The sequence below is a fragment of the Thunnus thynnus genome, chromosome 10, assembly GCF_963924715.1.
Source record: "Thunnus thynnus chromosome 10, fThuThy2.1, whole genome shotgun sequence".
Lineage (NCBI taxonomy): Eukaryota > Metazoa > Chordata > Actinopteri > Scombriformes > Scombridae > Thunnus > Thunnus thynnus.
Genome location: NC_089526.1, coordinates 13,031,397 through 13,047,710, shown reverse-complemented (window position 1 = coordinate 13,047,710; position 16,314 = coordinate 13,031,397). Strand labels below are relative to the sequence as shown.

Below are 16,314 nucleotides of genomic sequence, written 5' to 3'. Positions count from 1 at the left end.
ATGGGTAAGATATGAGCTTGATATATTGTCTCAGTTTATTGGTATTCACATCCATTTTAGCCAGAATAGGTTACTTTTTTGCATTTGTCCATGTGTTCTCATCATGGTCAAGTCATTTCTTTTTTACAGAAACTGCTGCAACTAACAATTATTTTCATTATTGATTAAGCTTTTGCTTATTTAATCCATCAACATAAAATTAATAAACAGCTATTGATTGATAATTGATTAATTGTTTGAGTCATTTTTCAAGCAGAAATGACAAACATTTGCTTGTTCCGGCTTCTAAAATGTGACGCTTTTCTTTGTCACATGTGATAATAAACTCATTCTTTTTTTACTGTTGGTCAGATAAAACAAAACACTTGATAACACTACTTTGGACTCAATGAAATTGTGAAGTGCAATTTCCATAGACCAAACAATTATTAATATGAAAAAATAATCTGCAAATGAATCTATGATGAAGATAGTCTTCTCAGTCTTACTTCAGATTAACTGATCAACAGATCAATTTAAAATGATATAAAACAGAGAAAAGCAGAAATCCTCACATTTGAGAATGTCAAACCAGCAAATGTCTGGCATTTTTGCTTGAAAAATGATAGATGAGTGGTACTTGATTAACTTTCTCTTGACTGACTTATTTATTAATGACTACAATATAGCCACATTCTGTGTTGTCCTCATCTGTTGTTGCATGTAACCTCTGTCTCTTGTTATTCTTTGTCATCTCCCATCTCTGCTTTTCTGTGGGTTTCTCTCATCGACAACCTGTTGTCAAGGCAGCCTGAGCCCCATCTCTCATTGCATCCTCCCCACTGGCCCGACATCTGTCTTTGTTAAGGCCTTTAGTCAACATCATGGTGTGCTCCATCTTCAGCACCGTGCCATTCATCATAGATCTCGCTGCCAGCACCTGGGTTTTGGAGAGGCTGAGCTGAGCTGTGAGGTGGAGTTCTGAGTCTTATTAGGGAGTTGTTGACTTTCTCTGCTGCTCTATCTGAGCCTCTCGCTCAGTCAATTTCTCCTAGTTGATCCGAAGCTGATCATCCTTGTCTGGTCCAGCCTCAGACACTTCCTCTGCCTCTCTTGCTCTTTTACCTTCTGTCTCTTCCTAATCCCTGTCGATAATATCTGTTTGCCCAATCATGATTGATAGTGAGAAAAAGTATGTTTGGTTTTATATAGAATATTTATTTCCACATCTATTATCGTTGTCTCTACCCATTCTTTTCTCCTTTTCTTAGCTTTTCTTAGCTTCCTCCTCCTCCCCTCCCTGTCTTGCTCTCTCAAACTCCTCCCTGCTTTATCTTTTCCCTTCCTCTCTCATGCTTAGTCAGCTCACTCTGTTCATCTGCCTGCCAGGTGGAGTACGATGGTCTGACAGGGCGTGTTGAGTTCAACAGCAAAGGTCAGAGGACCAACTACACCCTGCGGATCCTGGAGAAACACCGAGGAGGCCACAAAGAGGTCAGGAGTCACCTGTTATCATGCCGCAGCCAAGTCACATTGCCCATAGGCTTTGGGTTAGTTACAGGTCACCCGTCTGATTTCACAACGCCAGGGGAAGCATTTAACACTGAGGTCAGCCACATCACAGAATCCCCTGATAGCGACCAAAGATCTCTATACTTTGTGAAGTTGGTTTGATGCATTTCACCAGACGGCACTGTCTTATAACCAATCAGATGTGTGTCATGTTTTAGCTGCAAATATGTTTTATCTGAAGGCTTCTGGAATACATTAATTACTTTAGTCCATCAAATTTCAAATTGTTGCTAAACATACTAGCAGGTTTGTAGTATCACATCCAGTCTTGTGAATGTATTTGTGATGTGCGATTTATGACTTTCTCTTCACCTTCCCTTAAAATGTCTTGCTGGGCTCTATAGGCCAAGTGCCTCCCATGTTAACACTAAATGTCACCTGATAACCACAGTTAAAGCTAGACTTTGGCTTGCTGTGAGAGTTGTGATAATTAACATTTTAACTCTGCACACCTCTCAGCACAGCAACACCCACACTGTAGGCAGGCAGTGGTGGTTCACAGAAGAGCGCTCTTAAATGTCAGGGCAGGATAAAGAGTGTCATAGAAAAACTGTGATTCTGTCTGAGGAGTCATTACCTCTCCTCTGACCTATTGAAAGATGTACCGTAATATCTCCCAAAGAAATGCCCCTGCAAGCTTCGGTTCCACCCTTGCACACTGGTTAGGTCATAATCACACACTTATGTACCTAAGTGACTTTACTGTCTAATAAAAGGGAAGTATGTGAGCGATTTATGCAATTTAAGAAAGATGTTAGCAAAGGAAAATAGACGTTGCAACGAGACTCCTTTTCATGAATGCTTTTCATTACCTTCTTTGCCATCTTGTCCCAGCTCATTGCTCTGCTTGTAAACAGTAGTTTATTTACAATAATGCATATGTAGCACTGCAGGTATGTGTATGGCTCCATTGGGGACAATTAAATCAATGTGCATATACAGTGTCTAACAGTGTAACAAAGCCAAGCACAAACATATTAAACTTGCAAAGGTGCTCTATAAAATAGCCTAATAGGGTTAATGTACTCACTGATATACTTATCTGCAGTAGATGGTGTGTATCCTGCCACAAAAGTAAAACAGTTGCAGTAAGCTTAACAGTACATTATTTATCCCACAATGGCCATTGATTTTCTCTCGCTTTCTCTTCTCTGTTAGATCGGGATCTGGTACTCCAACAACACCCTGGCAATGAACTCCACCAGTCTGGATATTAATGTCTCAGAAACGCTGGCAAACAAGACCCTTATTGTCACCACCATTCTGGTAAGGTCATACTTACCTTCTGGACCACCACGCTGGGGAGGTTAGAGTTGTTTTTGTGTTTCTGGGCAGGCAGTGCCGCGGCTCACGCTGTGTTGTGGTCTGTTTCTGCTAATTTTGCTGTCACTGTAGCTGTTATAGAAACTGACAGAGCACTGAGAAAGTTGTGTTACTAAATTCAGCAAAATCCTGGTTGTCTCATGATGTCAAAACTCTGCAAGTTGGCCCCTTCTTGTTTTCATATGAGTAATGTCATATTGTGGATAAAGTTTCTTCGATTCGAGGTTGGCTGAGATATATAAAAACATGACATCACGCTATGATGTGACACCACACGGACAATCCTTTCCAAACTCAAATAAGCCTCTATGTGATGAATATTATTGCCAAAGCTTAATTACATGTTATGAATATTACATTTTTTGAGAAAACAAAATAAATTAAATTAAATTAGATAAATTACATTTAATTTGACTAGAGACTCAAAGTGCTTTAGAGAGAGTCAAATGTGGAAAAAAGGGACACTTTTCCAAATGGAAAGTTGTCTCAAAGCCAGGTAAAACACAGAACACAGAGTTGAATATAAAACATAATACATAAAATATATCACAAAATATGTAAAGATGTATGCTAAACACCACCTAATGAGCTCACATAAAACAATGTACATCAGTGACAGCACAACATAAAACGAGATCATCACACACCAAAATGACTGCTGACATTCTAGTAGCAACTTAGCGGTAATCTATTATTAACATAACAAACCTTTTTTTTTTTTTTACAATAGAAATCACTGTTTTTGAAATATTGAACATTGCATTTCAGTTAATCATTTTTCCTCAAACTGGATATATTGAGCTTTGGACTGAAATCCCTCATGTGCCCCCCGTGTTCAGGAGAACCCATATGTGATGCGTAAAGACAACTACCAGGACTTCCAGGGCAACGACCAGTATGAGGGCTTCTGTGTCGACATGCTGAGGGAGCTGGCAGACATCTTGAAATTCTCCTTCAAGATCAAGCTGGTGGATGACGGGTTGTATGGGGCTCCAGAGCCCAACGGCTCTTGGACTGGCATGGTTGGAGAGCTAATCAACAGGGTGAGTACTCTCCATCTCTCTCTTTCTCTCTCTCTCTCTCTCTGTCTCTGTCTCTCTCTCTCTCTCTGTCTCTCTCTCTCTCTCTCACACACACATACACACACCAGAAACGTGCACAAATGTTCTAACCAGTCTGTACAAACAGAAACTTATATTGAACATACACACACATGCACATACACACACCTACCCACCCACACGCACACACACACTCGCGCTGTAGCCCCAAACCACAACTCTGCTGTTACTTCCCATGTCTCAAATTGCCCTCAGAGGGGAGTAAGACTCTTATCTAGGACAAAAGCTGACTTGATAATTCCCCAAAAGAGAGTGGTAGCATTGCCTAGAATTGTCTGTACCATCTTTTTCCTCGCAGTAACCCACACCCTACCAGCCCGTCCCCCCTCTTCCTCTCCCTGTCCAGGCCTAGCGTGTCTCTGACAGACACTCTGGTTGAAGCAGGCTAATGAGAGCCCCTCTCTGCTTAATTACCATACGGTATACTTCAATTACCAGACTGTGGTCCCTGTGTGGGGCCTGCCACACTGGTGCTCCCCCAGCTCTCCACGCTTCCTCTCCCTCCCTGCCCTCCCCATTGCCTGATCACTCAGCTCTAATTAGCCGCCCATGTTCATCAATTAGCTTTTAATGGAAGAGATGGAGGGGAGGCAGAGCAACCAGATGAAACCAGCAACCAACATTCAAGGTTTTATACAGGTGAAAAGACCAGCCACCCAGTGCTTACTTGCAATTACCCTCATTTGGACAGTGGATAATATGTATGTGTGTGTGTGTGTGTGTTTCTGTGTGCCAGAGGTAAAGAGAAAGTGTGCATGTCTGTATGTTCTTCCAAATGTGCTTTTAAGTGGATAGTCAAACTTTTCACTTTTCATTCAGGTAATCAACATTTTGTACAGAGCTCTCATCTACCCAGTGCAGCATCAAGTGTGTTTCTTTTTTTGCAGTTGCCTGACCACTTTTCGTTTTTTTTTCCCCCCTGACTCTCCTCCACTCCTCCAACTATTTTCCTCTCACCCCCGCTACTATCTGTCTATCCATCTACCCATCTATCTTTGTCAATCCTGCAGAAAGCAGACCTGGCCGTGGCAGGCTTCACCATCACATCAGAGAGAGAGAAAGTTATCGACTTCTCTAAGCCGTTCATGACACTGGGGATCAGCATCTTGTACAGAGTTCAACTGGTGAGGGTGTTATCTGGGGCTGTAGGGCGCCTGCTAGGTGATACTCTCTACAGCTCTTGTATTGGATTTAATTTCTTTTTGCTTTTAAGCCGGCAAAGTCATACAGAAGACGACAAGCTAAACTTGCGAGATGAAGCTTAAGGAATCAGACTGCATATTGCATAAGGGTTGATCTCATCTTATTGTGTTGTATTTGTGTAGTATGCTGCATGCTGTGTCCACACTGTAATTTATAGGTGTAATTTAAGTCAGTGCTCTGTAACTGGGTAACAGTGGCAGCTTTACATTGCTAATGAGGTTTTGGGACCAAGCCGAGTATGCTTCAGCAGTAGGCATTGTGAAACAGAGCGTTTATGGATTGTAGCATTAGCGTATCAAAGCACTGCAGACTTACTATCAAAGTGCAGTGAAGGACACTGCCCTCCTGTGGTGCAAAGGGGACATTCCCTGACTGCTGAGACATGACACCTCTTTTTCTAACACACTGTACCTTCCTGTCTGTCCGTCTGTCCCTACTTCTCTTTTTCTTGTTCTTTTTCTCTGTACCAGGGGCGGAAGCCGGGTTACTTCTCCTTCCTCGATCCCTTCTCTCCAGCTGTCTGGCTCTTCATGCTGCTCGCCTACCTGGCTGTCAGCTGTGTGCTCTTTCTGGCTGCAAGGTCAATACATTACATCACACACTGTACTGATAGTCTGCAGCTCACACTTGTGCTCCATTGTCATTTATCTTGTTAAGCACAGGTCGCCTGTCACATATTGGAATTTTTTACCTCATACAACCCCTCTGCAGACAGTTTGACAGGGATTGAATGACTGATTGCTGGTAACTTGAATGATATGACAAAGGTACCATATATTATTGTACTGCAGTTTGACCTCAAGGTTGTTCCACTGTACCTGTGTTACACCAGGTTGAGCCCCTATGAGTGGTACAACCCTCACCCATGTCTTCGAGAGCGCAGGGACATGCTGGAGAACCAGTACACCCTGGGAAACAGTCTGTGGTTCCCTGTCGGAGGCTTCATGCAGCAGGGATCAGAGATAATGCCCAGAGCCCTGTCCACCAGATGTGTTAGTGGGGTTTGGTAAGTTATGGATTGGATAAGTTTGTGCATGTTTGCATGCTATAATATAATGTCATAATAATGATACAAACATTGGCACAAAAATAGAGGCTTACAAAATGCAACAAAAAGAGTAAAACAAAGGAAGACTAATAGGTAGAAACAGTGAAGATAAAACATTAATACAATAGTAATAAAACAGTAATAAAATAAAAATGTTAAATATACATTAAGTATACGAAATACATATTAAAATGAAAAAAGGGCTAGTACGCTAGCATAAAATATGAACACAATAAAATAGCAGGGGGCAATAAATATAGCTTATAACAAGAAGACCAACCTACAGTATACAAATGAGCCTTTAAACGTGATTTTAAAATATTAACAGAATCATTCTAACATGATATGGTAAGCTGTTACAGATTTTAGGGACCACATCTGCAAAACCTCAATGTGTTTTAAAGTAGACTCACAGGCTTCCTCCTTTCTTGCATTTTTCATTAAGGTTGCTTTTTTAAGCACATCTGCTATGTAAGATAATGATATTTACATTTTGAATTTTAGGCATATAGCTGACATATAGCTTGTACGTTTCAGTCCCTGAGCACAAACCTTTCATGCAAACAATACAAAAATGCTGTGTTCACAGAAATACTAGCCTGATGATATCCCTGTGGCAACAGAGTGACTGTGAAAGAGACATGTGCTGAGAGAGAAATAATAATCGCTAAGAGCTAAGGAGATAAAGGGTAGAGGAAGACAGGAAGAGCAAATTACACTGAGTTGAGCAAGACATGGGATAGGGGATATTATTAAGTATAGTGGGTACATGATGTTCTTCTTAAAGAAAGTTTTTAGACATGCAGCAAAGGTCATAATAGAGTCCTATCCTCAAGGTAGTGGGTTTACAATATTATCCAGGAAAACTGAACACCTTTTCTTCCTCCCTTTGTCTTTATCATATAGGTGGGCGTTCACCCTGATCATCATCTCCTCGTACACAGCCAACCTGGCGGCCTTCCTGACCGTCCAGAGGATGGAGGTTCCCATCGAGTCCCCAGACGACTTGGCTGACCAGACCAACATTGAGTACGGAACCATTCATGGAGGGAGCACCATGACCTTCTTCATGGTACAACCCACTACAGCAACTATGAATGGCTATATGTGTGTGTTTGTATCCATGTGTATGTGTTAAACTGTGTTATGTTTTTGATGGATTTACTTTAGAGACTGACAATTTCCTGAATTGCCTTTATAGCAACAATTTTTCATAAAGACTTTGTGCTTGTGTAATTTAGTGCAGCGTTTTTGTCTTTATGGCGGTGCTTGAAGTGACTGGTTGGCCTCATATTTGTCACTGTATCTCTGAGTTGCTCTGTTGTTTTCTTTATGGCTGTTTGTGTTAAGTGGCTGACTGCCTGTGTTTGCTTATGAGAGTGCTTCCGGCATCTGTGTTGGCATCTGTGTTTGTCATAGAGTGCGTGTGTGTGTTGTTATCTTTGTGTGTAGGTGAGTGTATAAAAAAAAAAAAAAAAAAAATTGTTTATTTGTTTGCATGCACGGGAAATGGCTACATGCCAGTTTGTGAGTGTGTGTTTTGCATTCTATTGGTGTTTGTACATATTGAGGAAATAAGAAAGAGTAGTGTTTGCCTACATAAGCCAGATTCAGTGCTACAGTACATTACCCCACTCAATACCTAATCCACACACACACACACACACACACACACACAATACACATCAATATTATTACACGCAGATGCCACCTTCTCTACTCTTTTCCTTTCTTCTCACACACAATGCAGGGAGATACAACATGTAATTGTGCACTTTAAACACTTAATCCTGTTTTGGAGCTTGCCATATTTTGCTAAGTGCTAAACCACCTCCTGTGTGCTGATTTACCTCCATCTTTATGAAAGATGATGCATCAGCTATGCCATGAGCGAATAATCTGTTCCCTTGATTCACCTCGTTTTTTCCCCCCCATCTTCTCGCCTCTCTCCTTTTTTCCTCTATTTGCCATTGATATTTTACTCTCCTTGTCATTATTCACACTGAATTTTCTATTCTACACTCACTTCCCTCCCCTGTTTATCTTGGATGCACCTTTCTTTCTCTCTGTCTTCCCTCTTTCATATTGACCTTCAGTTGATTTCTGCTCCCAAGAGAGATGTGAGAGACGTTGTTAGGAAGCCTGTATGTACAAACACACATCTGCTGTCAGTGTTTAATTCCTATATACATGATATTCCCATCATTGTTTTCCTGTTGCTCTGCAGAACTCACGTTACCAGACCTACCAGCGGATGTGGAACTACATGAACTCCAAGCAGCCCAGTGTATTTGTGAAAAGCACAGAGGAGGGTATAGCTCGTGTGGTCAACTCCAAGTATGCCTTCCTGATGGAGAGCACCATGAATGAGTACCACCGCGGCCTCAACTGTAATCTCACCCAGATAGGAGGCCTGCTGGACACCAAGGGCTACGGCATTGGCATGCCACTGGGTAATAATACTTAAAAAATTAATAATTTATAATTTTTCATGTAAATCATTAGTTATAGAATGCTTGTAGCGACTGATAATGTAATAACTGCCAGATTATAACTTCAAAGAAATTTGATAACTTTAAAATGTAATATACATATATCACAAGATGAATCATAAATGTGGTAAAACCTGATAATTTAATAATTTGCTGGAATGGAACAATAGCTCAATATTGACAGAAGTAGACTACAGTAACACAAATAATTGCATTGTAGTAATGTAATCTCATCTTTTGTTCTATAAAGTAATCATCCTCATATCATTCTGTCAAGCTACTCTCTACTATAATTTCTTTTTAGAGAGAGGCAGTATGTTATCACATTTGATGATTTATTTTTTATTGATATTTGTCTCATTATTAGTTGCAATTATGTTTTACGAACATGAAAAAATGAAATTGAAAATGAAATTTGAAATTTAGAGAATTGATATAAATATCAGTATTGATTAAGTCAGTGTCATTTTCTCAGGCGGGGCATTTCAAAGCCTGCAGGCACCCACAGCAAACACTCACTCACCTTTTGTCATTTGCCTCAACTGACATGCCAGAAAATCGAATGTAAGGCTGCACTTGGCCTCATCAGGGGTTTAAAGGTCACAGAAAGTCACTAATATAACTAAGGTCATACAGTTTCCTCAATTAGACCTATAATTGATCAATTATAACATTGATGACATGCAACCAGTGCTAGGAGCCGCAAGGGATACAGCAGTGACCCAGAATACGGTCAGTGCTGTATCCCTTGCGGCTCCTAGCACTGGTTGTGCCACAGCTTGTGGAATAAAGCAAAAAGACAATGTTTCCACCTAAAGATAGCACTTAACTCATTCAGGTGGCAATAGTTGGAGAGAACATTACAAGTTTTGGAACATTATTCAAGCTTTAAACTGAGATCAGAGATGTTATCTTGATAACATGTTAAAGCTGTGGTTCAACATTTTGTGCTTGTGACCCATTAATATAAAGCAACATCTATTTGCAGTGTGTTGTGTTTAAATGTGAGCAGTTCAGTCAAAGAGTGACTTTCCCTTATTAGACTGTTTCACTTGAATAAGCCTAAGAGCTAAAACTGCAGTATTTCACAAGAACAAGAAAGCAAACCTTGGGCTTTTGGAAACTGTGATGGCATTTTTTTATGACACTCTGACACTTAGAGAGCAATCGATTAATAAAGAGAATAATTGGCAGACTAATAAATAATGAAAATAATTGGATTGATTGGATCTCAGTGCGTCTTGGATTTACACCTGCACTTAGATTTGTCCACTTGTGATCAGATCACCCAAGACGCATGTTAATGCCAGGTGTGAACAGGGCATCAGACAGCCAGTTCTGAACATCAGCAAACTTATAATATAACACAACTTGCTTACAAAGGTTATTTCATTGTTGTAGCAGTGGTAAGCAATGCTATTGCAGTATACAAGTGCATGTACCAGAGATATAACCATATTGTGTCTGCCTGTTAGTCAGTGTCCTCATCAGTAGTGTCACACAGATTTATTCATCTGAGAAATAGAGAAAAACTCACCGGCATATGTGTTAAAGATTGCATAATTTGAGTCCCCAGCGGCCTAGTGTTTGGGGCACATATCATGTGGCTGCAGCGTCCTGTGTCAATTCCCTGCTCTCTATTAGATAAAGGTAAAATGCCAAAAAACACATATTACATAATAATTGATAATATTGTGTAAAAATGCTGCTTGCTAAAAGATGTTTTAAAATGACTCTCTTCAATCTGAAGGTTGAGTTTCCGCAGAGAAGCTGGACTCTTGCTATCTTAAAATAGTCAAGGACACAATCATGAGTCCGCAAGCTATTTACAGTTGAGAGTAAAGTAGGTCACCTATAACCCCAGTGACCTCTTGGAGGAATACAGTGGGTAGTATAGTTGCAGTATACAAGTCCTATACAAGTTCTAGCAGAGAAATTGCCAGAAATGTGACTGATCACATCCAACAGAGAGCAGGGTGTTTAAACATGTGCGAGGGGAGGGTGTTATCTTAAATCTAAAAATCTCGACCTCATCACCAAAAAGAATAAAAACTCATTAATTGACAGTGGAAGAGGCAGAAACACCTGCATGAGATCAATTATGCTAAATAGACACATGTAGTTGTACTGATAGATCTGAAAAATGTCTTGTACGTGGTTGATTTATTTTTTATCTGAGGGATTAGTAAGTATTTCAACTGGAAGTAATGAATAATGTAGTTAATTGCTTTTCCACACGCGTCCAGCTCTTCTGATGCTCCTCATGTAGAGGTGGTGTCCCACAATCACAGTGATCTATTCTAACAAAGTGGAGGAAGACATGACTAGAGAGAGGAAGGAAAAGTACAGAAAGTGAGATATGTCAGAAAGGTGTGAAGAGATAGAGAGAGATAACACACAGTCACAGTACATCAGCATGGAGAGAAGGCGCACACACATGAAGGAGAGACAGACTAGAGAGGAGAATAGGGTCTTGTAATAGTAATTTATATTCTGAAAATAATATAAGGATTGGTTAACCCTAAATTAACAAAAAACATTGCTTTTAGACATGCAGATACAGGTTGGTCTTATGCACTGGACTATTTCTTGACTGAGCATAGTGACTTCTACCTTTCTACTTTCTACTTTATTGTCCTCAAAGGAAATTTTGTCTTGCAGCCAAGCAAAACACATAGATGTGAACATAAAATGTCATAACAGAAAAAACATAGAGTCTTGTTGTTGGCAATCAACAGACACTGCAGGAAGTCACTGTGCCCGGCCAAGAAATTGTCCGGCATGTGACCCTCTGTAAAACCATGACTTGTCATTTTTACACTTTGTTTTTTCTATGGACTAAACAAACGAGATATAATGTAATAATTAGTAAGATTAGGACATGCTGCTAGGTGGATTTTATTTACCTTTGGCTAGCTGTTTCTCCCTGTTTCCAGCCTTCATATTTAATAGACATATGATGTGAGTGTAGTATCAATCTTCTCATCTTGTCTCTCTCTGCAAGAAAATGAATAAGTATATCCCCCCAAAATGTTGAACCACTAATTGCTGGTGGAGTCATGAGTTTAGTGTGCATGTTGTTCATTGCACAAACAACAATCATGTCACCACAATTTAGATTTGAGTCCAAAATATCCAAACAACATATCAGAAATACAAACAGAACAACAGTTCCACATTGTGCAATTCAGGACAGGAGATTTTTTAAGAGCTTAAGAGTTCAGGGGCTGTAACACAACCACTCTGAGAATATGCTTAGAGAGCCCCTAACTTAGCCTAAAAATTTCTAGCAAGGAGTCCTAGCTTAGGAGGGATTTAGGAAAAATCTCAGAGCACCTCTGAGCAAGGAGGAGACAGAAACTTTTATCTTAGTGAGGAGGTGTGGTTGACCTCATTGCTAGGTATGACTCATCCTTTTAAAAGGTGGGATTGGTTGATCAAAAATAAAAGAAAGAAAGAAAGAAAAATGCACCCTTAATGATAACGGGCATATAATGGAGAGTGAAATTGATAGGCCTAATCATAGAATTTAGTCTTTATTAAGACATGGTGTAATTATAAATACTATTTTATGTAATGGACATCTCTGTTGAATAAATTGTAAGTCATACTTTAAAAGTAGCCTATGAAAACACAGACCTACTTGTGCAGTAGCCTATTCACATGCTGATAGTTGTTATATTTATTTTCTTACATTTATTTACCATGCTACAATCTATTTGATATTAACAAGGGAAAAAGGGCTCAGCTTTCAATTTCTGTGATTGCTGCTTTCCAGCTGCCAGCAAATTCCAAATTTTTTTCCAGTTTCCAAATATTTTAGTGTTGTGATCACTTTCATTGCTGACATTATAGCGTTATTGTGTTGGGTGGGGGATGTGAGTGTATCTCTAATGAGATCAACCACAAACATTATCCCTCTGCGATCTAATCTGTAGCGTTTCATTAACTCATTGTCATTCAGTGTTTGGAGAATATTTCTCCTGCCTCTTTGTCTTTCCACCATTTTCCCCTCTGCTTAAGAAGCTCTTAAGCCTCTTAAAAGTCATCCTCCCTACTCCTAACAGTTTTTTGCCTTTGGAGCTCTCTTAAGGGCTAAGATGCTTTGTGAATAACTTTTGTCTTTACCAGGATCTCTGTAAGGGGAAATTCTTTGAAAACGTTTATTGTGATAGTCGTAGTGACCCCAGAGGGTAGCGGCTGGAACATGGCTGGATGAGTGGTATCTGAGATTAGTTTCTGTGCTCTTTTTACAGGTTGTTTTTAAAAGTTAGTTTAATTTGAAAAAAAAAAAAAATTTAAAAATTCAACGGCAATGTCCCAGTTATTCTGAATAATTCACAGAACACACCATCAACCGTTTGCAGAGGGATTATATTTTTCTTAGACAATAACTCCAATAAAAACTGAGCATATTGAGGAGTGTTGTTGACTATCATCATGGCTGGAATCCTCTACGTGTAAGTGAGAACAAAATGTTTTGTCATTTCGGATGAACTGACCCTTTAAACCTTCCAGCCTGTTCTACTGTATCTAGTTCATAACATGCTTTGTGTGCTTTCTGACCAGCAGCTGTACCACTGGCTGCCTAGTTGTAATCTCACTCTTTATCTCTCACTAATCCTCTCTTTATTCTCACAATAAGATCACTCGCAGCCATCTCAAGGCTGTAACAGCAATTCTCTCTCTGTTACTTCTGCTTTTCTCTTTGCTCTTTACACTTTCCTCCTCATTTTGGGTTTTTCTCCTCATCCGAGATAAACCCTCTCGTCTGGGCTCTCTCGTCCTCACCTTCTCCATCCTCCACTACTTACTCTTATCCTGCTTTCTTGTCATCCGCCAGGGTCTCCGTTCAGAGATGAGATCACGCTGGCCATCCTCCAGCTGCAGGAGAATAACAGGCTGGAGATACTGAAGAGAAGGTGGTGGGAGGGAAGCCAATGTCCCAAAGAGGAGGACCACCGTGCCAAGGGTCAGTTGACCGCAGCTGTCTGTCTCCTCTCTCTCCTTCTCTCTAATTTCCCCAGTAATAGTCTCCTCACTCTCTGCTACAGTCCAGCTAATGGCTAATGCCTAACTTAATGTCCTTGTGAAGGGTGCTTAGAACAATCTACTTTCCCAAATGTCATCTGTTCATCTCAGGTGGTGTGTAATGGGAATTTTATTAGTGTGAGTGTGTCTGTTTTCGTGTGAATGTTAAATGTGCGTGTGTGTGTTTATAAGTCTGCACCTGTATAAATGAAAAAGATAATGAAAAAGCCTTGGTTTTTATGCTGCTGCTGTCAGATGAAAATCTCTTTTAAAAAGGATTTTGGTAAAGACTCCATGCCCGGTTTTTCATCTGTATAATGTATCTCGGGGTTTCAGGACCTCAGACATGGCATTCACACAGTCACTTCATCATGGGCCATTTAAATTTTTAATTCAATCGAAAGAGCACTCTGGTGATTTAATATTGCACTTACATAACGTTGGAGCACAGATTCGAAAAAAGAATTGGTCAAAGGTGAAGCTGCAGAGAAATCCTGATTTTAGTCCCTAGTATGGGTTGAGCGCCTAAAATACTGGATCCTACACTTCCCATAATGCAACACGATAGCATCTTTCATTAGACACCCTGACTGATAAACACCCACATCTCTCGAACTCCATGTCCCCAGCTTGTAACACAAAAAACATTGTAGTCTCCAAACCCAACCTGAGATTACTAAAGTCATGTCACTTTTCTCAGCTCTAAAGAAATAGTTCAACATCTTTGAAAATACGCTTTCACTTTCTTGTTGAGAGTTAGATGAGAAGATAGAAACCTCATACTGTATCTGTATGTAATATGTAATGTATTGTGTGGCTCTGGAGGAGCTTTGTTAAAGGAATAGTTTGACATTTTGGGGAAAAATGCTGTCTTGCTGAGAATTATTTGAAAAATTTGTCTTATAATATCTTGGTAAAAAAACTGAAGTGTAAAGACAGCAAGTTGTGTTTTTTGGGGAATTTATGTGAATTTATTTTGTTATCTTTGGACAGAGCCAGGCTAGCTGTTCCCCTCTGTCTCCAGTCTTAATGCTAAACTCAGCTAACTGGCTGCTAGCTGTAGCTTCATGTTAATCATACAGATATGAGAGTGGTACTAATTTCCCAAAATGTCAAACTATTTCTTTACCAAAACTCCTCCGGAGCTACAGAAGATATTTTATAAATGTTTTCACATGTAAAATGCCTTTTTAAGGTGTGTTTGTTTATTTGTGTATTAATGTTCGTCTCCTGTGGCCTGCTCTCAGGTCTGGGCATGGAGAACATTGGGGGCATCTTTGTGGTGCTGATCTGTGGCCTCATCATTGCCGTGTTTGTGGCCATTATGGAGTTTGTTTGGTCAACGCGCCGCTCAGCAGAGACCGATGAGGTATGCCCCCATACCTGCCCTCGCCGACCCCACAGACACACCCCAGTAGGTTCCCATGGCATCCCGCCAACCCTTTTGATTATGTTATTGTGTGTGTTTGTGTGTGAGAGTGGGTAGATTTCTTTTCAGCTTTTGCCTCCATTTGTATGTGTTTGTTCGTTTGTGTGTGTTATAACATTTGGGGTTCAATGTGTTATGTGCATGTGAGATGAGAGGAATGTTCAAGTATGCGGCACTGAACTGCTATAGTGTTCAAAAATTATACAACAGATAGAGAATTTGATTTCACTTTGCATGTCCTGCCTGCTTTGAAGTCATTGTGCCCTTTTAGTGTTTGGTGTTTAACAGTATGGCAGTAAGTGCAGTGTTTGTGAGCTAAACTTGATGGTACGAATAAGCAATATTGAGAAATGCCAATATTTGCTTGCATAAAGAAGTAGTGTGATCTTTTTCCCTGGCATTAAATGTCATGATGTATCTTCTTTTACATGCCTCACATGTACGCTGGTATTCTTCGTTTCCATTCTTGGATTACTTCTCACCCATCTCACTGTGCGTCTCCCTCTATCTCTCTCTCTCACACACCTCCTGTCATTTGGCCATCAGTGTCTGTTCTCCGATAACGAGTACTGTTTCTGTTTATGTGAGCACATGACTTTTTTACTATGATTTGAATGAGAATGTTGTTTGTCTGTAGTGGACCTGTTGATGCATTTTCTTCACCATGTGTGCAAATTACAGCAGTTGTGCTGTTGGAATGATGAACAAGATTTGTGCGTGTGAAAGTGTGTCTTACTGTGTGTGTGTGTGTGTGTGTGCGTGCACAGCTGCTGTATGTGTGCGTGTGCCTTTGTATATGTGCACCTGAGTTTGCAGGCCTGCCTGTTTGTTCATAGTACATAGTGCCATAATGAAGTGCCCATAAACTAAACAACATTTTGGTGTTTTGTGTGTTTGGATTGTAATAACTCTCTCTGCTCCTTGGATATTCTCCCATCTCTATCCATCTCCACATCCTCCCCCATCACCTCATTTCTGTTTTCAAACCATCCCTCCATTTCTTGATCTCTGTGCCCTCGCTTCTCTTGCGACTTTTTTTTTTTACCATGCCTCAATGTGTCTGTTCTTTCTGCCTTGTACCCGTCTTGTTCTTTTTTTGGTTTCCTTTCAATTTTC

The 16,314-nt window shown here is 40.2% G+C and overlaps 1 protein-coding gene across 1 annotated transcript in view; it reads left to right on the top strand.

The window, feature by feature from the left end:
• grik5 (glutamate receptor, ionotropic, kainate 5) overlaps nucleotides 1-16,314 on the top strand; it is a 91,111-nt gene that overhangs the window by 70,211 nt on the left and 4,586 nt on the right. The window contains exons 13-22 of the mRNA XM_067601060.1: nucleotides 1,369-1,473; nucleotides 2,710-2,817; nucleotides 3,714-3,917; nucleotides 5,006-5,119; nucleotides 5,669-5,778; nucleotides 6,031-6,204; nucleotides 7,153-7,318; nucleotides 8,474-8,699; nucleotides 13,582-13,710; nucleotides 15,017-15,138. Of these exons, the coding sequence (XP_067457161.1) occupies nucleotides 1,369-1,473; nucleotides 2,710-2,817; nucleotides 3,714-3,917; nucleotides 5,006-5,119; nucleotides 5,669-5,778; nucleotides 6,031-6,204; nucleotides 7,153-7,318; nucleotides 8,474-8,699; nucleotides 13,582-13,710; nucleotides 15,017-15,138 (1,458 nt within the window). The remainder of the gene's footprint in view (nucleotides 1-1,368; nucleotides 1,474-2,709; nucleotides 2,818-3,713; nucleotides 3,918-5,005; nucleotides 5,120-5,668; nucleotides 5,779-6,030; nucleotides 6,205-7,152; nucleotides 7,319-8,473; nucleotides 8,700-13,581; nucleotides 13,711-15,016; nucleotides 15,139-16,314) is intronic.